At 49.3% G+C, this 26,542-nt stretch overlaps 1 protein-coding gene across 4 annotated transcripts in view; it reads right to left on the reverse strand.

Annotated features, from left to right (window-relative positions):
- The window catches only part of VDR (vitamin D receptor), a 56,955-nt gene extending 41,726 nt beyond the window's left edge, over nt 1-15,229 (reverse strand). The window contains exon 1 of one of the 4 annotated variants that reach the window (XM_019834851.3): nt 14,809-15,229. In XM_019834851.3, the coding sequence (XP_019690410.2) occupies nt 14,809-14,848 (40 nt within the window). In that variant the 5' untranslated portion in view covers nt 14,849-15,229. Of the gene's footprint in view, nt 1-3,239; nt 3,452-14,645; nt 14,759-14,808 lie in introns of those variants that run through there. The other 3 variants (XM_003988596.6, XM_011283890.3, XM_019834852.3) reach the window with 3 other exon arrangements.
- Nucleotides 15,230-26,542: the final 11,313 nt, after the last annotated feature.

A 26,542-nucleotide genomic window follows, 5' to 3' on the forward strand; every position in this document is an offset into this window, starting at 1 on the left:
GATAGCTTTGAGCCCACCGCCCGCCCCCAAACCCGTCCATCCCGGCCAGCCTTCTTCTCTTCATTTTCCTCTGGGACCAATGCAGTCTTTGTGTCACTCACACTCTTTCTGCACTGTGTCAGTACCCAAAGGGCCAGGTCCTGCCGGCACTGAGATACTCAGAATCCCGGGCGTCAGATCCCTCGCTTACCTCCACAACCGCCCTGGCCAGCCTGATGCGCTTCGCAATGTGACTACCGTCCAGCGTCCCCCAAAGCCCACTCCTGCATCCTCCTCTACAAATGCGGACATGAGAGAGCGCCCGGGTCACAGGGCTGTTACAGGACCAACATCTCTGTCTAGCACTCAGCACGGTCCCTGGCACAGTGTGGTTGGATGTCAGCTGGAGCTCACTACTAAAGCTGTAACTGCTGTCAGCACAAGACCAGAGCCTGGGAAATCAGGAGACTTTCAGGCCCCACAGAGGGGCCATGGAGGGCAGCAGGCCTGCTCTCAGCCCCAAACATGCTACTCCAAACAAACGTTGCCCAGAAAGCCACATTTCCACTGAACTGGGAAAAAACTGACCACCCCACCCATTGGCTGTGGCTTCCAAAAATCTGGCTTCTCAGGGTGGGGAAATTTTCCCCAGCCAGATTTTTGGAAGCCACGGCCAATGGCTAATCTCTCCCCTATATGCAGAGAAGCTGAGCTACACATCTGGACTTTTCCTCTGCAAGAAGGATAAGACCCGTGGCTCCCGAGGTGCCACTGAGTACCAAGCCCTTGTGCCCATTGCCTTTCCCTTCCTTTCCCTCTGTCCCCCAATGCCATCTCTCTCCTACTTCTTCTGTCACCCGGGGCTTGTCATACATCCGTCACATATCTGTTCTCCCCTAGCGGGACCTGAGGCTCAGCGGCCCCATGAGGCTGCCTGTGTGTCATCAGGGCAGTGGTACTTCCTCAGCTGCTCTTGCCTACCACCGAAAGTGCAGAACGCAGGGAAGGCTGAGGTGGAGAGCCAAAGGCTGGAGCCCAGAGGCAGCAGGGAGGGCTGCAGCCGCCCTGGCAATAGGGAGGCCCACCGTGGCCCCTAACCCAGACACTGGGCTGGCTCTGGCTCAGGGGGCCTGGACTCCTGTTTGCCTCTGGCCCTCAGGGGCCCTGGAAGACCTTTCACTTACACTATTAGACTGTTAGGCCTGTGTCAGAACCAGTGAAGGATCCTGGGTCTTCTGAGATACATAGGACGGCTCCAGTTCCAAAGGTACTGATCTACTCGAAGGCATCCTCTCTATCTTCTAGATTATTAGCGAAGGGGTGGACACTCCTCATGTACTCACGAAGCTTTTCCGGGCCTAGACCAAATAGGTTCCCATTCACTTTAGAGGGGCAGTGCAGTCACCCCAAGGGGACACCAGCTGCTCCTCAGTTTCTGATTAGAATGGTTTCCCCCTAACGGTCTTTTCCAGAGCTTCTGTTTCGTCAGAGTTCCAGCTATCCTGCTGTGTGGATTTCTTCCTGGGGACCCCATCGGATGGCCAGGGAGCTATAACATTCTTTCTTGGCCTCACACCGTGGTGGGCCTTGGTTCTGGCCTTCGATGCCTTACTTTTGACGGTGACCCCTGGTTGGTTTTAAGCACTGAGACCATGGCAAGCCCTGTCCTGGAAGTCAGAGACACAATGGAGAGCCACACACAGACCCTGCCCTCTTGAAACTCCCAGTCCACTGAGGGGGGCAGACAGGTAGGATCCATCCTACGATATAGGTAAGCACACGTGACCAGAGTGTGCAGGAGAGCTCCTGGCTTTGTGCCCATAGGGTAAAGAAGGCTCTTCGGAGGAGGTCACTTCTTAGCCCGCTAACAGAGACAGGGAGGATCACAGTTCAACACGGCAGTGGTAAGAAGGGTAATGAGGGTTTCGGGCAGACAGCGCGTGTGCAAAGGCCAAGAGACAAAAGGGAAAGAGAGGGCTGGAGGCAGGAAAACTGGTTCTGCATGGCTGGAAAGAGAGAGAGCACCAGGAAGAGATGAACCAACTGACCACACTCATTGTAACAGAAAGTGGATTCCATTCTTTCCTCCACTGAGTACTTCTTCTACCCGTTGAGACTTGAATACCAGGAATTTTTAATTATTGTAATGATATTTGAACTGAAGACTTTCAGAGTCCAATCGGATTCCCATTCTGACCTGAACTGAGCTCCAGCCTTATACGGAAAGTAAAAGTAGGGCTCTGTCCCCTTGACTTATTGAGAAAGCGCCCCAAGGTCAGCAAAGCAGTGGGCCTCTTCTTTAGACAGTTGAGGTCCCAGCTGGTGCACATCCAGGGCCACCACCCTGCCGGGGAGCTCCTTTACCCCGGGGGGCGGGGGGCAGGTAGGACCAGCATAACTGAGCTGAAAGGCAGAGACAAAGGAGACAGTTCTGGAAAACTCAGCCCGGCTGGCCAGGAAAATAAGTGTTCTGAGAGAAAACCAAAGAAAGAACTAAAGGCTCAACAAGGGCAGACGGAAGTTGGTGACCCACTCAGCTGCATGTCACCAGCTCAATCCTTCTTTAACGCATCAGTCTGTCCAGGGTGGCCGGATACGGTCGCTCGGCAAGGGGACTGCTGAGTTACACACAGCCGCCCAATCCCCGAACCTGCCTCCACTGTTCCACGTGGCTCACTGCTCTCTCCCGGCCAACGAGGTCACTTCCTTGTTGCCAGGAATCGCTGTAAGGAAGGGCATCAGCCACAGACACACAATGTTCACAAACAGCTTGCACCACGGACACCTGTGGAAAGTCCCCGACCTGTGTGGGCACACACCAGCCCGTACCCTGAGTCGGAATGTCCATGCTCACTGCTGGCAACAACACATGCCGGGCCTTCCCCTCAGAGCTATAACTGAAGATGACCTTGTTTCGAGGTTTCAGGCCCAAACGTCCGAGTCTGTCGGGAGGCTTCTTCCCCAGAGCCACCAAGTGGTAGGAAATAGCTGCCTTTGTCCTCACCCGTGAACCCTCTCCAAACTATAGTCCCCTCCCCCAGCCCCATCCACTGGCCATCTTCCTCTTCCTTGTTTTCCTCTGATACCCAGGGGCAAAGAGGGAGCAGATTTGCCACACAGAGCCCCTTTCGGTGGTGTCGCAGGGCACGCAGGGGCTACCCCGGGGTCTCAAGAGGAACCACCTCTTTCCCTCCTCAACAGTCAGCCGTGTGCGGCCCCCCCCCCCCCCCCGCTGCCCTGGGGCCGGGCCTGCTGCCCACCTGGGCCTCTGCTCGGGGTAACAGAGTCACAGCTCCTTCACTCAGCGCTCTTTCCCGAGGCAGCAAACATCCCTGGAGAAGGCACTTGAGGGACCAGCTCAAAGGAGGTGGGAAGGAGACCTCACTCCAGCTGGCTGGGCAGGCTCCACTCTGTCAGGCAGCCCGTGGGCAGCACGGAAGGGCAAGAGTCCAGGGGCCTGTGGCCCATCATGGCCCCCTCCTCCCACCGCCTCCCTTTACCCACCCCCTACACCTTACTTTTGCCAGAGCTCCCCCTGACCTCAAAAACAACTCTGCAGCCAGGCTCTGCAGGAGCTCAGGATTGAAGTTTAACAGAGACAAAAATAATTCCCTGGAGTGAGCTATTTTCTGCCCAGCTTTGGGAACAATGGCTTGAGGTGGCAGGCAGGGGGGGCAGGCATGGGGAGGAAGCTGGCCACGGGCCATCCATGGGTTTGGGGTCATCCCCATGCCCGCTCCATACTCCCCCTGGTGTGGGGTTTTCAGGGAAGGGGGACCTTCATCAGGGTCTGAGGCACCTTCCCCCACCTGTCAACCCCGGGTGAGGAGTGAGGACAGCGGGGATGAGGAGGCCTGTGAGGACCTTGTGCTGGGCCGCAGTGCCCCATGGCTACTCCTCTCTTGTGGAAGGAAGAAGGGAGAGAAAACAGCGCCACTTAACCAAGCCTCAGAAGGGGGATTCTACACCCATTTGTCTATCTCACAGTATAAACACCTCACGATATTTATCTGAGACAAAATATTTAAAGTGTTTTATAAAATCGTGATACGCCATAAAGCTGTTACTGGTTGACCATTATTGCCCCAGGTTTTAAGAGGAGGAGGAAATTCAGGCAGGAAAGTAGAAGGTGGTGAACACACACTTTGCAATAGTACAGGGAGCACGACCCTCACGGCACCATGAGGCCCTCAGTCTGGGAGACCCCGAAGTGCAGCGTAGGTGGGCTCGTCATTCATTGCCTACCAACCCCAATCCCCACATTCCACTATGCTTTCTTTTTAAAAAAAATTTTTTTAATGTTTATTTTTGAGAGAGAGATACAGCACAAGCGGGGGAGGGCAGAGAGAAAGAGGGAGACACAGAACCCGAAGTGGGCTCCAGGCTCTGACACAGGGCTCGAACTCACAAGCCGTGAGATCATGACCTGAGCCACCCAGGCTCCCCATCCACTATTCTTTCTATTTTTTGTTTCCCTAGAGACCCTTTGCTTAACTGTTAGTTTCTTTTTTATTTCTCTACACAGAACTTTCCTGCTAACACCTCTGGAAAAACACCTAACTGGGAATATAGAGTTATTCCCTAACTGGGGGGGGGGGGGGGGGGGTGGGCAGGGGAGTGGGGGAGGGAGGGGATTCACTCATGGAATATCTTTAGGCTGATTTCATTATAAGTCTCCAGAAAGAGACGGTCTGCATGATACAGTATTATCACGTGCTAGGAAGGGGACCCATGGAGGGTGATCATGCCTTTCGTGAGAAATTCTACATCAGCAAGGGCCTTACTGGTCCCACTCTAAGGGTCCCGTGTTCAAAGAAAGAAACTACCCGAAGACATCCGGGGCCGGTGGGGGGCGGGGGGCAGGGCTGCAGGCTAAACCTAGCCATGACTGTGTTCACTCTGCCACCGCCTACCATCACCACCGGGTCGTCGTCAATTTTTTAATTAGTGGTCAGTGTTTTTGAAAACTGGAGAGATTTCACTTTTGGAAAAACTCTGGATGTCCAGCTTCCTCGTAAAAAAAAAAAAAAAAAAAAAAAAAAAAAAAAAAAAAGGTCTAATGTGGCCACACAGGGCTGCAGTTCCCGGGGCAACCCTGCGGGCCTCAGGTGGAGCTAACCCCCAGACCAGGCTGTGCCACTCCCCCCTCCCCCCGCCCTTGCACCCCACCAGGGTCTGCAGCCCTCCAGCCTCACTCATCACCTGGCCCTACCCTCCCACCCGGCAACCAGCCCTCAGCGACAGCCGAGCTCTGCGTGCAGGGAGACACAGGTAAGAGAAGAGGGTCTGGAGGCAGCCTGAGCAACAGCAAACCCTGCCTCCCCACACACCTCCTGCCCGCTCTGTCCGCAGCTCTCTAAGCTTCCGTTCCCCTGCCTGCAAAATGAGAAGAAAACGACAAAACCCACCTCATTTGTCTGTGAGGGTCAAATGAGATAATGCAGGTCAAGGGCTCAGCACCGCGCCCGGCACAGGGTACCTGCTCAGGCAATGTTAGTGCTTGTTATTCGGCAGGATTGGCTTCAGTAATGGGAGAGAAGTCCTCTGAGCTGCAGCCCAGCTTTTTATAACGTTTTAGTCACACAAAGCTCCTGCCCTTCAACTCTCTTCAAAAGAGAATTTTTTTTTAGCGTTTGTTTATTTTTGAGGAGAGAGAGACAGAGACAGAGAGAGACAGTGCGAGGGGGGGAGGGGCGGAGAGAGAGGGAAATACAAGAATCCCAAGCAGGCTCCAGGCTCCGAGCGGTCAGCACCGAGCCCGACGCGGGGCTCGAACTCACGAACCGTGAGAATCACGACCTGAGCCGAAGTCAGATGCTTAACCGGCTGAGCCACCCAGGCACCTCAACTCTCTTTACATAGCTCAGGGGTCCCGGTCTACCTACAAACACATTTCCATTCAATCAACAGCCATTGAGCATATCTGTGATGAGTTAAGTATTGCGTGGAGTAAGGACACTTCAGATATAGGACCCAGCCCTGTTCTCAGGGCCTCGCAACCCAGCGGGTACATGGACAATCGAACAGACAGGCACAGCCCTGTCAGGTGGAGTCAAACGCAAAGCTCTCCCCTCCGGGCCCTGCCCCAACCATCCGGGAGCTTGGCACTGAAGGAGGAACCAGGGGTGATTCTGACTCTCCTTCTCCTCCTAGGTTCCAAAACGTTCCAGAGCTTTACTAAAAGACACTTACTGGTAAATGAGCCCCACTTCCCCTTCTAGTTTCTCAGGTTCCACACCTGAGTTCCTCCACTGCACACTGGTTAACACAATTTCATCTCAACGAAGCCATTCGGATCTCAGATGGAGTTCATTACAGTAGAATTTTACCTGAGGCTGCCACCCCCCACTTCTTCACATCATGGCACCCGAGACGTCGGTGTGCTTGCCAAATAGGCTGGGCAGAGGTACCTTCCCACCCCTGGCAGAAGTCCGGAAATTGAGAGCTGTTTGGAACCAAGAACTCTGCCCCGAAGGTGTTTTCCAGCATCATCCTGGCCAGCCTGGAACCGTCCCGTTCACCCTCGGCTGGCACCACCTACGGCCTCTTTTCCAGCCCTCCTCAGACAGGAAGAGGAGGGCAGAGAACAGAGCCGAACAACTGCGCAGGACAGGTCGTGGGCAGGTGAGGCAGGGGCAGACGGCCCAGGCTACAACAGATCCGAATTTAAGTTCTGGTTCTGACTTAGGAGCTCAATGACTTTGGGCAAGAAGTTGAACCTCTTAACTTCTTTCGACATCAATTTCCTCCTCTGGGAAATGGGAATAACAGTATTGCCTACCTCACAGCATTATTGAGGGGCCTGGGTGAGAAAATGCATGAAAAAAATTAACACGGTGCCTGGAACGTATAAGTTAGAATAGCCATTGGTTTATTACGATTGTCAGCTTTTATATGATATATGATTATGTCAGCCTCACAAAAGTCAAAGGTTGGTGTACAGAGAGACACTGGGGCAGAGTTGGGGTGGGAGGTGATTGAAGAATGGGTGGGGCCCTACCACCGAGCCCAGCATGGGTCTAGTGACCAAGATGAGGCCCAGGGCAGAGGCACTCACCTGCCCCTGGAGCTGACAGGCACAGACTGGCTGGGTAATTACAGGATTGCGGCCTCGGGTGTCCCATGCAACTGCCCAGCAAGCCACATTCTTTTGTGGGCGGCTGGGTGAGTGGGCAGCTGGCTGTTTATGTGGCCGCCAGGACACTGGGTCTACCTAACACCTACTCAACCCAGCACCCCCAGGCAGAGTGTGCAACCTTGGAAGAGGAAGGGATTCTCTGTGGGCGTTCTGTTCCTTTCCCCAAGGCGCCTCCTCTGTTCTCTCCACCGCGACCCTCTAGCACCCTCTGCTTCTCAGATTGGACAAGTCAGCGGGTCAGAGATCAAGGCCAGACTCCGAACAATTAGTCTTCAGTTTACTTCACCTGGAGCTTTCAGATGACCAAAAAGCCCTGGACAGATGTAAATCCCATCACTGCCCCCAGCACCCTGAACTCTGATTAGCTAATAAACACAAAGTTCTGATACTTCCACGTCCTGTTCTCAAAAGCGATACCCAAGGAAAAGATACCGTCTCAATACCCTTAGCAAAAATGCAATCCAGTGGGTACTAACTGGTCACCTAGGATGTGCTCAGCACTGACACTAGGCTCTTGGTTGAACTGAACAGGACGCCAAGTACCGGGACGGGCTTGGAGCCGCGGGATCCCTCCTTCACTGTTGCTGGAAGGTTGCAAGGAAGGGCTTCTGCCGCACCCGGAGTCCCTGCGCAGAGCTCACAGAGTCACGCTGACACCTGTACAGGACCACCTGTGCGTGTACCACACGTCAGACAGGGGTACGCATATAACCGGCCGAGGATGATTCAACTATGAGAGCTGAAAGGGACTTTAGAAACTCGTCTAGTCGGACAACCGTTTCATTTTAGAAATAAAGGCTATGTCAGGTATTGAAAAGGATGGGGCACAAGGGGAGCTTTTAGCCACTGCCGAAAGGAATGCTTTTCAGTACAGCCACTGTGGAAAAGAGTTGGGCGCTGTGGAGCAATGCCAAACACAGAATCCCAGGTGCCCTGGCCCCAGGTATGTGCCCTGGAGAACCGCCTACGCGCACATCAGGAGACCAGCACAGTTACCGCCAGCAGTATGACCGTGGTAACTCCAAACTGGAAACCACCCAAACGTCCATCACCAAGAGGGAGGACATACAAATTGTGGCACATCCTTACAGTGGACGTCACCCTGAGTGAAAACTAACGAACTACCTCTGGGTGTGTCAACACAGGGGGGAGTCTCAGAGGCACGACACAAGGTGGAGGACGCACACCACGGGGAACATGCATATAGGTAAGCTCCGTAGACACGTGAAGGTAAACAATATATTGTTTTGTAAAACGCACGTAGACGATAACTTACGACGAAAAGGAAGGAAATAACTAACTAACATTCAAAATATGGGTGGGGTGGAGAACAAGGAAGGGGATGCAAATGGGAAGAGGAACGGGAGCTTTGAAGGCGCTGCAGACGTTCCATTCTGCACTTGGGTGATGTGTACAGAATATGCTATATTATTCTTTAATCTGTACATAAGCATATGGTATACCCGTGTGCGTATGATATATTTCACAGTCGAAAAAATAAGTAAATAAATAAAAAGAATTGAAGAACCTGAGTCTCAGAGAAGCTAACTAACTTCTCCAAGCTCATCAGCTAACAAATGGCTGGAAGAGAAATGTACCAAATCCGAGTTCAGCCAGGTGCGAAGACAGCCATTCTTGGATTCTCAAGGGATCTCTCACAACGATGAAGTTTCTGGTCTAGCAAATTTGGGAACAATTGCAAGAGTCTTTACTTTTCACTGTGAAGCTCCCAGCGTCTTGAATAATGCCTGTCACACCGTAGGTCCTCAATGCATATCTATTGAACGACCCACGCTTTTCGAAGGCTTACTGCCTGCCAGACACTTGACTTGGGTCATCTGGAATCCTCACACGGCTCTACAAGGGAGTTATTCTTATCCCACGTAACAGATAAGGACACTGAGATTCAGAGAGATTAAGAAACCTGCCCAAGGTCACAAGCTAGAAAGTGACAAAGCTGGGATTTGAACCCAGGCGTGTCTAACTCCAACCCCGCGTTCTTCCTGTTCTTCGAGGCTGTTGGCAAAGCTTCCAACAGCACTACCTAACATTTCAGAGATATACCAAGGAACCCGGTGGGGGGGGGGGGGCGCGCAGCTGAGGGGTAGGCTGAGCACTTTCTCTTCCTTCTAACCCCATCTCCAGGCTCTGGCACGGAGAGTGGTTCGCGTGGCCAAGCCCAGCACTAACAGCAGTGTAGCTCAGTGGTCATGGGTTAATTCTACAGCATGGCAGGTTGCGACATCTCTTTAAACCTTGGTTTCCCATATCCACGCTGGGGAGAGTAATAGTAGCTTCCTCCAAGGAGAAGCTGTCAAGATGAAAGGAGAGAAGGGAATCACACTGCCTGGCAGAGGTTGTCAGATGTGGCTAGAGTCCATCTCCCCTTCCAGGCAGGCTAGGCTCACGAGTGCTCCTTAAGGGGTAGCTAGGAGGGGAAAGGGGAAACAGGATGAGCTTAGCTCCAGTTGGCCAAGGGACAATGGCCTTTCCTTGGTGCCCTTAGTCCAAAGTAGGTTATCAATGAAGTGGCTTGTTTGACATTGAAAAAGTATTTGTCATTTGCCTTCTAGACCGTTCAAATCTTATCTGATCCCATGCAATCTCTCGGCACAGAACTCTCTCTCTATCTCTCTCTCTCTCTCTCAATCTCTCTCTCTCAGGTTCTTGTCTGCTGTTTTTACCCAAGTTAGGTACCCAGTAGTGCTGGAGAGGCACTGAGGCCTGAGGGTACTGGCAGAGGGAGCCTCCTTCTGAGAGGCCACTGTCCCCACAGTAACCTCTGGGCAAACCAAGCTTGCTTCCAGGTCAACTTGTTCAAACCAGTTAGTAAATCTAACCCTGCCACTCACAAACATTTACTGCAGGCCTATTATGCCCAAGGCATGGCGCTAAATGCCCTGTGGGCTCCCATGAATGCAGAAGTGGTAGGGTTCCATGGAAGTTAAGACAGACCCAAGTGTGAGTCCTGACTGTCCCATTCATCAGCTGTGGCACCTTGGCACATGGCTCAACCTCACCAAGCCTCAGTTTCCCATTTGTGAAAGGAGCATAACAGTGGTTCCTATCCCACAAGGTTGTGGCAGATCTGGGAGGCCCTGCATGCAACGTACCTAGCACAGCACCTGGTGCAACTGAGCTGAGCACTCAGTGAATAGCTGTTCCTGGAGCTGCAACTCCAGTGCCAGCAGGTGGCACACACTGGATGTGTCACCAGCAAAGCCTAGGGGCTCACGGGTGCCTCATAGTGCCTGGAATGTCACACCTTGCGCCCCACAGTGCCTGGAATGTCACACCTTGCGTAACACCTCAAAGCTTCAACCTGTGGTCAGAAGGCCAGTGAGAGGCAGCAGCTTCCCAGGAACCGGCTTCTGGGTCCTTCCCAAACTCCACTTGCCCGCTGGTGTAGCTGCCCACACCCTGCTCAGGACCAGGACTCTCCCCTGTGCAGAATGGGGACTTTGTGTGGCACCTGGTTCTGGAAACACTGCTTGGTCTATCCCTTGGCACAGGACTTGCAGGGCAGGTTTGCAAACGTATGACACACACTCAGACTCCCCCAGTGCCTCTCACTTTTGCCATCTACTGAGAGGCCACCCCCCCTCCTCCCCCTGCCAGCCCAAGGAGTCTCTCCCCTTCCCTCTCCCCACAAGTCACTTCAAAGGGTGGGACTTCCCAAGAGGTCTTCACCTGCCCTTTTCATTTGTTGGCGATGAGAACAACTTCCTTCCTGCCAGAGTAAGACAGTCACTACACCATCATTAAGGAGGCTCCACCCCCACACCAGGCGCCCCGATCACTCTCATGCCGGACCTCTGCGGACTCTCCAGGGAGCCCGCCCTGAGCATCTCGACCACGAGGACCGCGGACGCAGAAGGGAGGGCAGTTTCTTTTCTACGTGTTACAGCGTCACGATGCAGTCGCTGCCACCAACGCCTATAGCTTGGGTTGAGCAAGAACAGCCTGTCCCCGCCCTGGACCATTTCCCCAATATTCAGACCTGATGAGACAGTCAAACTCCAGTGTCCGGGGGAACCGACTCCCTCTCCTGCTAAGCAGTTTTTCTCTGGCTCTGCCCTCCACCCTGCTCACCATTTCCCCGGAACCTGACTGCAAGTGACCTGTGCCCTTTATCCACATGAGCAAGGTTTGACTACCCTTCCCTTCTTGTTGTTTACCCACTTGAGAGCTGGACTTCCCTGTGGTATGGTGTGTCCCCCAGAGATCTGGGAAGCTGGAGAGACCAAATGAAGAGGCTGCAGATACGGGGGAAGAGGGAAGAGGAAGCATGAGGCTAAGTCTTGGCTCCATTATAAATCCCAATTCCCCCAGGGGCAGCGGAAGGGGAGTTGGCAGGCCTTCCTGTCCCCATTGGAGGTAGGGGTGGGGCAGGAAAGCCGAAGGTGAGGCCAGTCATAAGTCAAGGGTGAAGGGAAGTCACACGAGCGAGCGAGTGCGGTAGGTTGGGTTCTAGGAGAAGGTGGCTGGGAGCGGTGCTGCCCTCAGGGAAAACACTGGAATTGGGTGATAATACCAGGGAGCAAGCTGGGGTGTTGGGGCTGCCCTGAGAATTAAGCGACTTCCATCCTCCCCTCGTCATTAGGCCCCTTCCCCACCTTGTCTTCCTCATTAAACCCACTCCCACCCATCTTCCCCTCGTCAGTGTAACCTCAGATGGGTTCAGAGTGCTGTTCACCATAATGACTAAATGTTTCAGTTGGCCCTGGACAGTTGTGGTTTATGTCAATTGTCCTGACAGAACCTACTAACAGCACCCCTTCGCACTCTCAAAGCTTCCCAGTTTGGACAGGGAATTATACGCCCCCCCCCCCCCCGGCCCACCAAGAGGGCACTGACACAGGAGAGGGTGAAGAGGGAATTAGAGAAAATCATGACTGGAAGCGAGGCCCTGAGGTCCAGAGCAATAGCCAGGCTAGCTTCTGCCCACCTGGATCCTTTCAGAACTGGACCGACAGCAGCTGCTGGGGCTCAGACCATCTCAAGGAAGAGGGCTGATTTGGGGGGTTCTGTTCCTGTCATCCCTCAGAGGGTCTAGCACCAAGCTGGGTGCACAAGAGGCATTTAATCAAAACTTGTCATTTCCTTACTTCCCTCCACCTGCATCCAAAGCAGACCTGCAGCCGTGGCCAAACGGAAAGCTGGACCACTACAACTCCTCCTGTCCGGCAACGAACTGGAACATCATCCTGGCTCAGACTTCCAGGTGCTCCTGACTCTGGCCCTCCAGCCACCAGCACCCAACGGCTAGACAAAGGCAACAGGGGGTTTCTAGCAGGGGTTCCAGAAGCAGATCTCGGCCGGGATGGCTGTCGCCTCCTGGGGATGCAGGGTGAAGAACTGAGCAGTGGCGCTCCCTCTCCTGCTTGGATGACCGCCTGATCTGGCCCCCAAGCCCCAAGTCAAGCATGGAAGACACTGGCTTTAGACACTGGCTATTTGGTCTGAGAGTGGAGGGTGAGGGTCCGGGAGGGCCTCTTGGTACTTCCTCTGGGACTTAGTCCCAAAAAAGATCAGTTCTGAGGGGGGATGGGAGAGAAGACGGAGAAACCATAAATACAAATAACCAGGGCACCCCAAACTACACCAGGCCTTCCACGATGTTTATACAAATGAAGTGTGATGGCCTTGACTGAGGACTGTGAGGGGTCAGGAAAGCTTGCTAACTCTCTTTCCCTCCTTCCTTATCTCACCCTCCTCTTTTCTTACCCTTTTTCTCTTCCCTCCTTTCTTATTCTTTACCCTGGAAAGGGTCCAGGTCGTGGCTAATGAGGGACCAGCCAAACTGAAGCCATGGGGCCCAGCCAGAGTACAGTCTCTGTGAATCCCCAGCATTTTGCAGTTTGAGTCAGCCCCGCACCACAGCCTGGTCGTGGGCTTGTCTCATATGGCTCCAGAGAGGCCACTGAGTGGGGGACAATGGACTCTGGGGCTCCCATTTCTGCTCAAGGGTCTGAAGCACCCAAAAGAAAAGCCAGAGAGAAATGTACAGTCTTACTACCTCCGGGTCTGTCTGTATACCGTTCCAGAAGGACCCTCAGTCCTCTCCAGCACTTTGACAAGGACGGGATGGGGAAGCCCTCCCCCCCACCCCCACAATACACAATGCCCACAGTTCACTGAGTTGAGGTTCCAGTGTCCAGACAATCCATTTCCACCTCAACAAACCCCACTTCTTACCCTGGCTTAAAACTTTCTTCGACAACACCATGCCTTCCCTAGTCCCAGAACCTTCCTGACTTCTTGTGCACACCCACCTGGCTAACAGAGCCGGGCTGCTAACAAGATCACTAGGCAGAAATGGAATGGGAGGCTGGAAGTGTACCGTGCTGGATGTACCTCCTGATCCTAGGAGAAGGAGAAGAGATGCGGATTTACCGCAAATCCACAAGCTCTTCACCGTCAACCCTTCTGGAATCATACCACAACGATCCCATAATCATCCCTGTGTTGGGTGTTCCCTTCAGAGGAGTGGCCACCACTGGCCACGAGGAAGAGAGCCTTCCAGCAGGGAGCTAGAGTGGAGCTGACTCTGCCTAGGAGAGCTTCTGCAATGCTCAGAAAATGCCTGCCCAATTGCTTGCCTGGGCTCTGGCCCCTCTGGCTGCAACTGAGCCCAGACAGGAGGCTGACTCACTCACCGCAGGGAGGAGGAGGAAGAGGAGGAGGAGAAGGAGGAGGAGGAGATGCGGGAAGGGCCTGGGCTGGGAGACCTAGTGCCCTCCCAGACCGGGTAGCCTGGGTCTCAGCTTCAGTGGTCTGGGGGTGGGGGGGGGGAGAGGGAGTCAGGATCCACTGCTCCCTGCAGACCACATGCTGTTCCCTCCTAGATACTTCCCCTAAACTCTCCCCCACCACCCACAGACGAGGGACCCTTCACTCCCCAAACAGAAACTACTCCCTGAGCTCCCTCCCGGATTAGATGTTTGCCCCTGAGTTCCTCTGAACATCTATGGACAGGCTTTCCTGAAAAAAATAAATACAGTGCATTAGGGCCAACTAGGTCTAAAATCATTGGCGGTTTGAAAAGAAAAGAAAAAACTCTACTTAAAAGATCCAACTCCATCCACCATGGCAGGTGACCGTACACAGGTACTAGAAGATGATAAAGCTTCACACACTCCGCCTCCAGCGGACCTTAGTACCATCGACAGTCGATCTCCCTTTCTTATTCCTTCACTCCGTGCCAAGGCTCCCCAACAGAGGAAGGAAACAAATGCTTCTCGTTGCCCAAGTGCTGAGCACTGTGTAGCAGAGCATTTGTGTGATAAACCGCCTGAGCACCGAGGTCGTTGCCCCTCTCGCCAACCTGGCACGAACTTTAGCTCTTTCTCAGACCTCAGTGCCTCAGCCTCATGGCACGACAGCCCGGATCTCAGCAGCCAAGTTTGCCCCTGCGATTTACCCTCTAGTGTTTGCACCCGGGCACTCAGGCCCGGTACCCCTCCCCACCCCGCAGCCCTACCCCGGGCCCAATCCCGATTCTGGGACCCCCCTTCCCCGCTCCTACCGGTTCCGCACCTGGTCAGGCGGGTGGGCACGCAGCTCCGCGCTCCCGGCGCCTCCCGCTCGGCTGCTGCCTTTTGACAAGCAGAGACAACCCAGCACCTGGCCCCGCCCCTCTCGAGGCCCCGCCCCGGGCCCGCCCCTCCCCTTGGCCCCGCCCAGCGGACCTGCCTCGCTCCCCGAGAAGGCTGGCGGCTTCGCAACCATCTTGACTTGGAATCAACCACTGGGAGACTCGGCCCGGGGTAGTCCTCCACGGCTGCGGTCCACAGAGGAAGGCATGCTGCTTCTCTGTGCCTGAGAGTTTTCGAGGGTGATGTGTGTGCAGATCCATGCTCTGCCCGCGTTAATCTGTGATGCGTTCGCCCACCTCCCGCCGCCGTGGTTCCACCTAGCTGCTGCGCACGCCTCTTCCAGGTGCGTCACCCCCACCTGGGTTGACCCGACCCGGACTTCACGGTCTGCCGGGCTCTGGGGGCGTCTGCCGCGGGCACCGTCGGGCCTCTGCGCTCTTGGGAAATCCCGGGCGCCGCTCGCCGTCGCGTTGCGTCTGCAGAGCGCCTGGGAGCTCAGCCCGACCCCACTCGATAGGATAAAAGCGCAAACGGAAAACGCGGCCAAAGTGGCTGGAGCTGCGTCATCGTCCCCCCTCGCCCGCGGCAGATCACGTTCTCGGCCTGTCGCGAACCTCATCCGAGCGAGCGAGCTTAGTGTCAGCTTCCCGGGACTAATCCCCAGTCTCCCGCCACCCGTTCTATACGACACTGGTGTGAAGAGAAGAGAAGAGTGGAAAAAAGTCAATCATGAGACCTGGAATTGTAGCAGAGGGGGGGAAATACGCCATAGAAAATGTTGGCTAGAAATTATTCCGCCTTCTTGGCTATGTGCTAGGCACCGCATTTGGAGGAGAGATAAAAAAAAAGATGTGGTTCCCTCCTTCTTCGGGTTCACCGTCCGGTGGGAGAATGTATAAATAAATAGTAATTACAATATAATATTCTATAATAGAGATGCCCACGAAGCCATCCAGCAGTTGGTGAGCTCTTTTAGGCAGGGGAGGAAACCGTGGCTCAGAGGGACAAGCTGAACAGGTGGAAAGTCGAGGCATAGAGAGGTTAACCCAACATGACACAGCTGTTGAGTGAAGGACAGTAGTACAGCCCAGCAAATCTGCTGGTACAAGAGCCTCTGAACCATTTATGAAACAGTTTTGCTAGACTGTAGGATAACCAGCCCCTCTCAAACTCTCAATAAGGGGATCAGGAGAAATAAACTGAGGCTAAACAGAAAGAAGAATCTTCAAACAGCAAAATTTGTTAGGCACTCAAACAGTTGATTAAGAGAATTTGGAAACTTTCTCTCTGGAAAGGTTTAAAAAAAAATAGAAGAGACACAGACTGGTTGAATTGAGAAATGGCCCATCTATCCTGAGAAACAGATGAAAGGAAGTGCCCCTTTGGGGGCCCTGCCAGTCTGATGGATAGATTCCCCGCTTGTAATGAAAATAAAAGAAAGAAGCCCCTTGCCCAAAGCATCATGGGAAAGCCAGCAGTGATTCTCATGGGAAGAAAAATAGAACAGGAAATCTCAAATAACCAACACCTTGGGACATTCTCAGGGAGTTCCATGAGCCTCTGGAAGAAGTCACTTTTGTGGTGCTTAATTGGCCAGATGAGTGAACCTAACATCTTGAAAATAAACCTTATCATCGCAAAGGGGTAAAGGATGACTGCTGAGTATTCCTTAGCCATTGACCGTCTGACATTCATCGCCGCCTTTTGAGTCAGGCAGAGTAGAAAATACTCCAGACCCTGTTCTCGTGAAGACGTGACAGTCAGCATTCCTGTGCTACAGAATAGCTTTGAACTCTTCTAGCTTGACTGCTATTTGACACGTGCTAGAACCTCTGCAGAAAACACGAATTTTCTCTTTTCTTTTCTGTGACGTTAACATTTCTTGTGTTCTCATGGTGCCTGGGAGGGGTGGTGGTCCTTACAGGACGCTCATATTGTGTTTTTGTCAGTATTCATCTCTGAAAAGTTACATCAGGGAATATCTAGTAGGCACTTGCTGTGTGCACCTTGCCATGCTATAGTGCTGTAGACCCAAGGGGCTGTAGAGAAACAAAAGAGCCTTTCCAGGTGTGATTTGCCTCGGAGGAAAGATTCCAGGGCTGAGGGCACCCCTGTGTACTTCATTTTACAAAATCTGGGGAAAGGCACAGCCTGGCTTCTCAACCTCTCTACCAGGCTTCCGGCGTCTGTGGTGGTCTAGGCAGGCCTGTAGCCAATCCTCAGCTGATGGGCTCCCCTTTTCTGTTGGGCTCCCCTGTTCACTGTCCTTGAGGCTGCCTGGCCCTCTCTGAACCTCTCGTCATGGTACCAGAGCTGAAGTGGATCATGCAGTCCCCCAAGTTTCTGCAGACCCTGTCCCTATAGACAGTTTATAAGCTGTCCAGAGGCAGCAGTCCAGGTAAAAATGTGCCCTTTGAGCTCTCTGGAGCATTCCCATCTGTTTGCTATTCCACTTTTTTTTTAGGGCTCTTTTCCCTCAAATATTTTATAGTTACGAGCCTAGTGGGAATGAAGGGAAGACTCTCAGCAAACTCCCAAAGAACATTCAGAGAGACACAAAGTCATGGGTTCCAAAGACAGAAGCCACCAGGCTTCCTTGCAGTTTCCTTGTTTTAGAGATTAAAAAACATTAGGTCCAGAAAGGTTAACTCATTTGTCTTCTAACCCATGATAGGAGTGTTCACTCTGTTTATGTTCCAGATGGTAAAAATGGAATGAATAAATGGAAGAAGCTGTAAGCAGTGAAAGCAACCCAAACAAAAGAGTCTCCCCAGGACAGTGTTTTTCATATTTTTAACTGCAACCCATAATAAGAAATAAGTATTAATTATGACCTAGTGTCCCCATGCATACATATAAGTTTTATGAAACAAGAGATGCCCTGCAATATTTTCTATTCTTTTTTCCACCCTTCCTTCCTATCCTCCCTCCCTGCCTGCCTGCCTGCCTTCCTTCTGGGAAGGAGACCCATCAAATTGATCGTATGACTGACAATCAGTTAACCTGAAGTTTAAAAAGTCCCTCTCACCATGGGATCCCCTCACTTAGAACCTGCATCATGAGATTCCCAGAAAGGCCTTTGAGAGACCAGGCTGGCTTATACACCGCACCCTCAGAATCCATGGTGGCTCCAAGGCTTTGGAGGATTCCTTCTCCAAGGCCACATGGTCAGGGTTAGGTCACGGAGACAGTATGTATCCCCTCAATTTTTGTGGCCTTAACTCAGCTATTTTACCATGCTTACCATCTTTCCCAGCTTTGAGGGGGTTCTTTTAGGCTTAGGAAGTTTCATGGCATCTCAGAAATCCTGATTTCTCCCAAACAGGACAGCTCTGGAGGAGTTGTGTACCCTGGCATAGCGAGTGTCCGTGGAGAGTCTGCTCAGAAAGAGTAGGGCACTGATCATTATTCAGTCCAAATCCATCTGGCTCCAGGGCTCCATTCCCAGTAGCCCAGCTCATGTCTCCATCCCTGGGGCTTTTGGCACTTGTTTTTCTCACCTGCTCCCACATCCTTGAGCCCTAGGCTGCCAGCCTGCTGGCCCACACACAGCGTCTGCTGGCATGGTAAAGCAGAGCCTAGGGGCCGGATGAATGAAGGTATAGACTCCCACCTGCACCTCCAAATAGAGGCAGCTCCAGAGCTCTCCCAAGCTCCCAGGTATTTGCTGGGCTCCCATCCAAACCCCAGCAGACAGTGATGACTCTTTGAGCCCCAACTCCAACCATAGAGACCAGCAGAATAAACTAGAAGCTCGGGATCCTTTCCCCTCTACAACTGCTTGTGGCTGTAAGTTTTGCAACAACTACAATCACTCTAGTAGGAGATGAAGAGACCCCTAGCCCCTAGTCTTTGGACAACTCTTATTTTGCTCTTCTACGGAAGAGTGTCTTATGGGAAAACCTAGTAGGGGATGTAAATGGAGGGCCCAATGGCATAGGAGAAGGTGTCTTGGGAGCAGGTGAAAGCATGGGCACTGTCCTATCACTGCTGCAAAGGTCCACAGGGGAAAGCTGACTGTTCTCAAAAGAAGCCCCCTTCCGCAGAGGGGAGTGTCCGAAGGCAATTAGGCAATGAGCTCCTTTCCTTCATACCAATGAGCAGAAGCCCCACAAGCCTCATCCTGGGCAAGCCTGCTTCTTTCTCCAGAACAGGAAGGACATTCCATAAGCAGTCCAGGAATGCATTAAACAACTCTCCCCTGGGGCCCCAACTCCAGATAGATGTGGCTGTTGACAGCTCCTCTCCTTTGCCTTTGGCCTCTGGCCTAGGACAAACACTGCATAGCATGGATGCCCCTTTGTTGTATGTGCCTCATTGTCCTTTGTCATTAAAAATGCCACCATTGTTGAAACTGTTGTTTCTGGTGTCCACCTCCACTTCCAATAGACTTTTGATAGTGGGCTCATGTTGGTTTGTATCATCCACATGTCCTACAACCAAAAAGTGGCCTCTAAACATTTTTATTATAAAAACCTATTGGCAAAAAATGTTGCCATCCCCATACATGAATATGGTTTTTAGAGTTCTATCATTACCTCATATCTCAAGCCACACTACACAGGGGGAGATTCTTTATCAACATTAACAAATGTAAGTATTTCAAATCATAATTTCATATTTCAATTGATGTTCTTGATACTTTTGAAACTTTTTACTCACTTCCCTGACACTCCTTCTTTGCATTCATATACCTCATCCAATATACCTGACATGTGGCCAAATGAAAGAAGGACCAAGTGAGGGTGCTGGTGTCAATCTGTATATTAAATGATTAAAGCTTAATTTAAAAAAAAAAAAAGAAAGCCTCTAACACTGTCCCCCTGTATCCAGTAGATGATGTAGCACATCCTCCCCTGGAGACTTCTGCACTAGATAACAGAGAGGTAGGATATAGACCATGAGGGCTCAGCAAGTTTAGGTGACCCATCCAAGTTGACGACTGGCGAGTCGCAAAGCAGAACTAGAGGCCAAATCTACTGCCTTGAAATCCAGGTCTTGCTCTCTGTATCACCCTGTGCCTCCTTTCTTCTCTGCTTTGTGAAGAAATGGAGGCACACTGAGTATGAGAGAGAGAAGCTCTTGAAGGCTAAGAAGCTGAATTCTTTGATCCGCTTGGCTTATTGAAGCAAAACCTGAGGCAAGATCCATGTAGGATCCACTGTAGACTGTGTCTGGGACCACAGCTGCCAAAAGTCAGATGCCACAGGCCCCCAAGAGATTAAACCAGAGAGGCAAACAGGACAAGTTCTCCCGGCACTGGCTACTAGCAGGGAAGGCTGCGGTGGCCTCTTGTGTGTATTTAGTAGCACAAGAGTAGCCCTTACGTTCTTAGCTTGGCCACCACCAAAGACCTGACTTCAACCCACATTCTCAAGGAGAGTTGTCGCTCAGTTAGGTTTCATAGAATCTGGCTGTCCAGCTTGACTAACCTCTGAGCGGTAGTTGCCAAGCCCAGAAAGAACATGGTGAAGAGGCCTGAACCACCAGGGGGTTCAATCTTTTCTTCACACGCAAGCCTCACCTCGGTGGACTTTTTACCCCAAACCTTCTCCTCCCCACCCTTCTCTGTCCAGACAGGCCAAGTACACCTTCTTAGAACTTTCATTCCTGACCTCCCTCTGCTCCCAGCTTACCTCATGTATCTTTGTGCCTTATTCATCACCAGGCTTCTCATCTGTCAACTGGTGAGGAGTTTAAAAGCTGATGGTCAGTGAGTCTATGACGAGGACCTGTTGAAATAGAATAATATTCCAGTTGCCAACACTTCCCCACATTCTCTGTGCCTTTCCCTCTAGTGAAACCCAAAACATGGGTGAGGATTGGGTCAAAAGAAAACATTTAAGCAAGTAGTTCAGGGCTCAGCCATGAAAATGCCTGCTATTGGCTCCTCACTGGGTTGGAATAGAGGTTCTGAACAGGATGCTGGACCCAGAACAATGAATTACTACAACTGAGTTTGTGTTCTATGTCCTCAAAGTAATCTCAGTATCTCAGTTTCCTGTCCTCTTTTCCTCCTCCCAAGAACCTAATGCTTGGTCTTGACAGGAATTAGAAGTGAATCTCAAAGGCAAATGCCAAAATCTCCACTGTTGGTTCCTAGACGTCATTAAAGTAATTCAACCCCTTCCGCCATGTTGGGAGCTGGAACTCTAGAGAAACACATGCCGCTACATCACCTTCCCCTCCCCCAACTCTTCCCCCATTCCATAAGACTTAAACTTTGGACTGATATGGTATACCCTGTCAGTTGTGACAACACAATCTGCCTGATAGAGAGGCTGATTTGGTGCCTGCAGCTGGTTTACTTCCTTTTCAAAGCCCTGAATGTGAGTAGACACAATCCCGGCCTTGTGATTAATAATAGTTTCTCCTCTTGTTATCTTACTGCATTAGACTATCCGTTGACATTTGATCTGCAGTCATTAAAGATTTATTGCCATGTTTCTTTCTCCCAAACAACGCACACCCTTCAAATAGAGGGCATTTGAGGACAAGCGGTGTTGGAACCAGAACAACCGACAAAGAATTGTATGTGTCAAGGTTGTGTTACCTTCATCTCAGCCCCAGCCTTGAAAAAGATGTTTCATTTCTTTTTCTTTTTTAAGTATTTAAAAAAAGTGTTTATTTATTTATTTTGAAAGAAAGAGAACGCGTGCACACAGGGGAGGGGCAGAGAGGGAGAGAGAGAATCCCAAACAGGCTCTGCATGAGTAGGCTCCACACTGTCAGCACAGAGCCTGATTCAGGGCTCCATCTCATGAATGGTGAGATCATGACCTGAGCCGAAATCGAAAGTCGGACGCTTAACCGACTGAGCCACCCAGGTGCCCCAAAGAGATTTCATTTCTACAAGTGCAATGAATCAGATACCCTCAATGACCCTCTCAGTTGAAATAACAATTTTAACGTTAATTAAATAACGTTAAATAATCTTAATTAATTAAGATTAAATCTTAAATGTATCACCACACTGAGAAAAAAAGAAAGAAATCCAAAGAACTCAAAATGAAGTGAAAGTAGGAGCAGAGATTGGTAAGCAAGGACCAAAACTGGTCTTCAACCTGAAAGTGTCTTTAGAATCTTGGAAACCTTGAGTTTTGGTGGTGGCTTCACAGCGTGTGGAGACAAGAGATACAGTCAAGGGATTATCTTGCATAAACTTGGGCTCTCAGAAGGTACACTCCAAAACTCTTTATGTAGGGAGAATGAGAAATAAACCTTCACATAGAAAGAGATAGTAAGGAAATTGGCCTAAGTTACTCCAGATGACAGGAAAAATCATAAATATTTCCTTAGAATTCACAACCACAAACACACGCTTGTAGTCCAAATTCATATCCTGGATGATCCAAAACAAAAACAGAAACAACCCTCAAGGAGAAAGTTTAAACTGATCCTAGGTTGGTAATAACTCAGGTAACTGGCTGAATCAAATTTAATCCTCTCCATGTAAACTTGTCCTCATCCCAGTACTCAAGGATTTGCCACAGGTGAAATTTCAAGGAAAACTACAGTCCGTGGTCAAAGTCACAAAATGGAAACAAAGCACACTGAGTGGGAATCAGCAAAACTAACCCACAAAGTCCTCAGATGTTTAAATTTTTAATAACAAGGCATAAGATAGCTAAGTCTAATAGATTTAAAAAAAATGAAAAAGAAGCTCAAAAAAGTTACCAGGGAATAAGAGACTATAAATAACTAATCAGACTTGGAAAAAAAATAATAACTTCTAGAAATAAAAAGCATTGAATCTTAAAACTCAGTGAGTAGATTGAACAGCAGATGAGACATGGCTGAAGGAAAACTTAGTAAGCTGGAAACTAGGACTGAAAAATTATCTAGAATGTAGCCCAGTAAGACAAAGACATGGACAATAATTAGGAAGCTAAAATAATTCCAAATGCAAATGCATTTGCCTCAAAATATAGCCACATAGCCTCAAAAATATGGAACAAAATGGGATGAAAAGTAAATGATAAATCAACTACCATAATGGGAGATTTTAACATATCTCTCTCAGGAAGGGATAGATTAAGGACATAAAAAATCGGTGAGGATAGAGAAGACAGTTAACAAACTTGACCTAATGTTCATTAAAGGAATACTGCACACAACAGTCAGAGAACAAATACTCTCTTCAAGCCTACATGGAATGTTTATGGAAATCTGCCACACGTTAGGTCGTAAGGCTAGTCTCAACAACTTTAAAGGATCACTTTCAGACAGATTTGTATTCTTTGACCATAATTCAATTAAAATAGAAATATCTGGGACACCTGAGTGGCTCAGTCTGTTAAGCATCTAGTTCTTGATTTTGGCGCAGGTCATGATCTCAGGGTCATGTCAGAGCCCCCCACTGGGCTCTACACTAAGATTCTCTCTCTCCTACTGCCGCTTTTCCCTACTTATGCTCTCACTGTATAAAATAACATAAAGGAAAAGAAATGAAATTAGAAGAAAAGAATAAAATAAAATAAAAATAAAATCAGGCAGAATAGTATAGATCATGCTATAGAAACAGCATCAAATGTACTAACAACATCTCATATGTTTCCCCAATCCCTGGGGAACCGAGCTCAGAGAAAGGGAGAGAACACAGAGAATTGCAAGCTGCTTTCTTAAATGCTTCTACTCACATTTCATTGACCAAAGTAAGTCACTTGGCTGTGCCTAACGTCAGGGGTCAGTGAAGTGTAATCCTCCCAAAGGTCCATGAAGACAGGCACGCTGGAAATACTGATGAATATGGTAGTTAATACCAAAACGTTCAGGGGAAGAAACCTTTTACAACTGGAAATTTTGAAACATACTCCTTAAGAGTAAATTCTAACATAAAGGAGAAAACACATAGAACTTAATAATTATTAACAACACTGTATCCAAAATTACAGAAGCAGGTAAAATAGTACTTAGAAGCAATATCCAATACTAGCATTTTCTTAGCATTTACTATGACAGGCATTGTTTTGTGCGCTCGACATATTTTACTCATTCAATTCTCGTAACAACACTTGAGGCAGGTGTCAGTGAGGAACTGAGGCACAGAGGAGCAACCTGAAGCCACACAGCAAGCAAGCAGCAAGAGCCAGGAATTGGACTCAGACAGTCAGGCTGCAGGGTCCATGTGTTATGATTGCAAATGCTTACATTGGAAAAAATTTTAAGGCTCAGAATTAATGCATTAAGAATCTTATTTAAGAAGTTAGGAGGGAATGGGCACCTGGGTGGCTCAGTCAGTTAGTTAAGTGTTCGACTTCGGCTCAGGTCATGATCTTGTGGTTTGTGGATTCGAGACCCACGTTGGGCTCTGTGCTGACAGCTCAGGGCCTGGAACCTGCTTCGGATTCTGTGTCTTCCTCTCTCTGCCCGTCCTGGCTCATGCTCTGTCTCTGTCTCTCTCTCTCAAAAATAAATTTTAAAACATTAAAAAAAAAAAGAAAGAAAGAAACATTAGAGGGTTCCAGTTGCTCTACATCTTCAACAACACTTAGGAATGAGTCTTCTTGGAGCACCCGGGTTGACTCAGTAGGTTGAGCATCTGACTTCAGCTCAGGTCACGATCTTGTAGTTCATGAGTTCGAGCCCCGCGTCGGGCTCTGTGCTGACAGCTCAGAGCCTGGAGCCCGCTTCAGATTCTGTGTCTCCCTCTCTCTCTGCCCCTCCCCCACTCATGCTCTGTCTCCTCTCTCAAAAATAAATAAACATTAAAAAAAAAGTTCAGAGGGAAAAAGCAAAACAACCCAAAAAGCAGTATATAAGAAAAGAAAAAATAAAAAGAGGAAAAACTAAGTTGAAAAAGATATAAAAGAGAAAAATCAATCAAATCACAAACTGGGTCTTAAAAACAACTAAAAATATAGACAAATAATATAGATAAGATGCAAGAGAAAAATATGAGGGACTAAAGGGGCAACTAGAGATGCTGTGGAAATGAAACAGTTGAGAAAATACTGTAAATAGTTTTATGCCAATAAATTTGAAGTTGTGGAAGTGAATAAAGCCTAGAAAAATACAGTTTGCAAAAACTGACTTCAGAAGACATAGAAACCTGGATAGCTATATAAATATTGGTTATAATCCAATACTGCATCGTTTATTTTGTTGCTCCAATTGTTCTAGCTTTGGCCATGGAGAGTTCTGAAGGTTTCTGTGTCCCTTTGACATACCCCCCAATGATGGGGGGTGGCGGGGCGGCATTTGAGCACATCCTTACGTTTTTGGCATTGTAAGACACTCCAGGCTCATCTTGCATATTTCCTGCCCAGTCCTAGAATCAGTCATTTCTCCAAAGATTCTTGGATCTGAGCACTGGATGTGCCCATTGCTATTGGGGTATTGTAGAGCCTCTCAACAGAGTTAGGAAAGACATATATGTATGCTATATATGTATATACAGTTATCTATACGTATTTCTATTTCTATCCACCAGTATTTATGCTAAGTGAGACATGAGTTCATGTTAACCTCTCCAGCTCTCATCCAGAGCCACGTTCCCTTGCTTGTCCTTAACCTCTCTCTCCAATAGTGAGAAATTTGTCTCCCACAGTCCATGTTCTCTAAACAAATATCTATAATAAATATTAATTAGTGCTTGAATAAGTAAATAACTGAGGGAGAATAGACAACTATCCTCTACAGAATAATTCCAAATACCTTATAGATACTCCTTCCTCAAGGAGGTAGAGCATAACTCCCTACTCACTAAGTATGGTACACACACTATGCCTTCTTTTTAGAGTACAGGATGGAAAGGGGTGAGAAATGTAACTTTGCAGTGGAGAAACCTGACGAACACTACCTCAGCCAGGTGATCAAGGTTGACATTATCAGTGATAAGTAATGCTAATAGCATACACTTTTTTTTTCAATATATGAAATTTATTGTCAAATTGGTTTCCATACAACACCCAGTGCTCATCCCAAAAGGTGCCCTCCTCAATACCCATCACCCGTAGCATACACTTTTAACGTCATATGATGAAAATGGCATTTTACCTCTGTGGTCCTCTTCCTGAAAACCCATAACTCCTGTCTAACATGAAAAAACAAACAAACAAACATTAGACAAACGCAGTCGAAGGACATATTACAAAATACTTGACCAGTACTCCTTAAAACTGTCAATGTCATCAAAAACAAGGAATGTCTGAGGAACTGTTATGGTCTAGAGGAGCCCAAGGAGATTTGATGGCGAAGCGTAATGTTGTATCCTGGATGGGATCCCAAAACATAAAAACTAAGGCAAACTGAATCAAATACGGACTTTAGATAGTAACAATGTACTAATATTAGTTTATCAGTTGTGGCAAATGTCCTGTAGTAATGTAAAATGTTTCTAGGAGAAACTGGGCATGGGATATATAAGAACTGTTTCTGATACTCTTACGTTTCTATAAATCTAAAACTACTCAAAAATAAAAGCTTCATTGGGGTGCCGGGGCAGCTCAGTCAGTTAAGTGTCCGACTTTGACTCAGGTCATGATCTCGTGGTTTGTGGGTTCAAGCCCTGCATTGGGCTCTGAGCCTGGAGCCTGCTTTGGATTCTGTGTCTCCCTCTCTCTCTGCCCCTCCCCTGCTCACACTCTGTGTCTCTCTCTCTAAAAATAAATAAACTTAAAAAAAATGTTAAGTTCATTGAATGTTTAAAAGGGGGTATTTCTTTAAAAAAGAGTAAAAGAAAAAAACTAAAAAAGAAAAAACTACTAATTTTGACTGTATTAGAACAGAGAACTTCTTTTTTATAAAAAGACACCATCAGAAGAGTAAAAAGACAGGCCAAAGAGCGGAACAAGATATTTGCCACACAGACAACCAAAAAAGGATC

Source organism: Felis catus, chromosome B4 (assembly GCF_018350175.1).
Source record: "Felis catus isolate Fca126 chromosome B4, F.catus_Fca126_mat1.0, whole genome shotgun sequence".
Classification (NCBI taxonomy): domain Eukaryota; kingdom Metazoa; phylum Chordata; class Mammalia; order Carnivora; family Felidae; genus Felis; species Felis catus.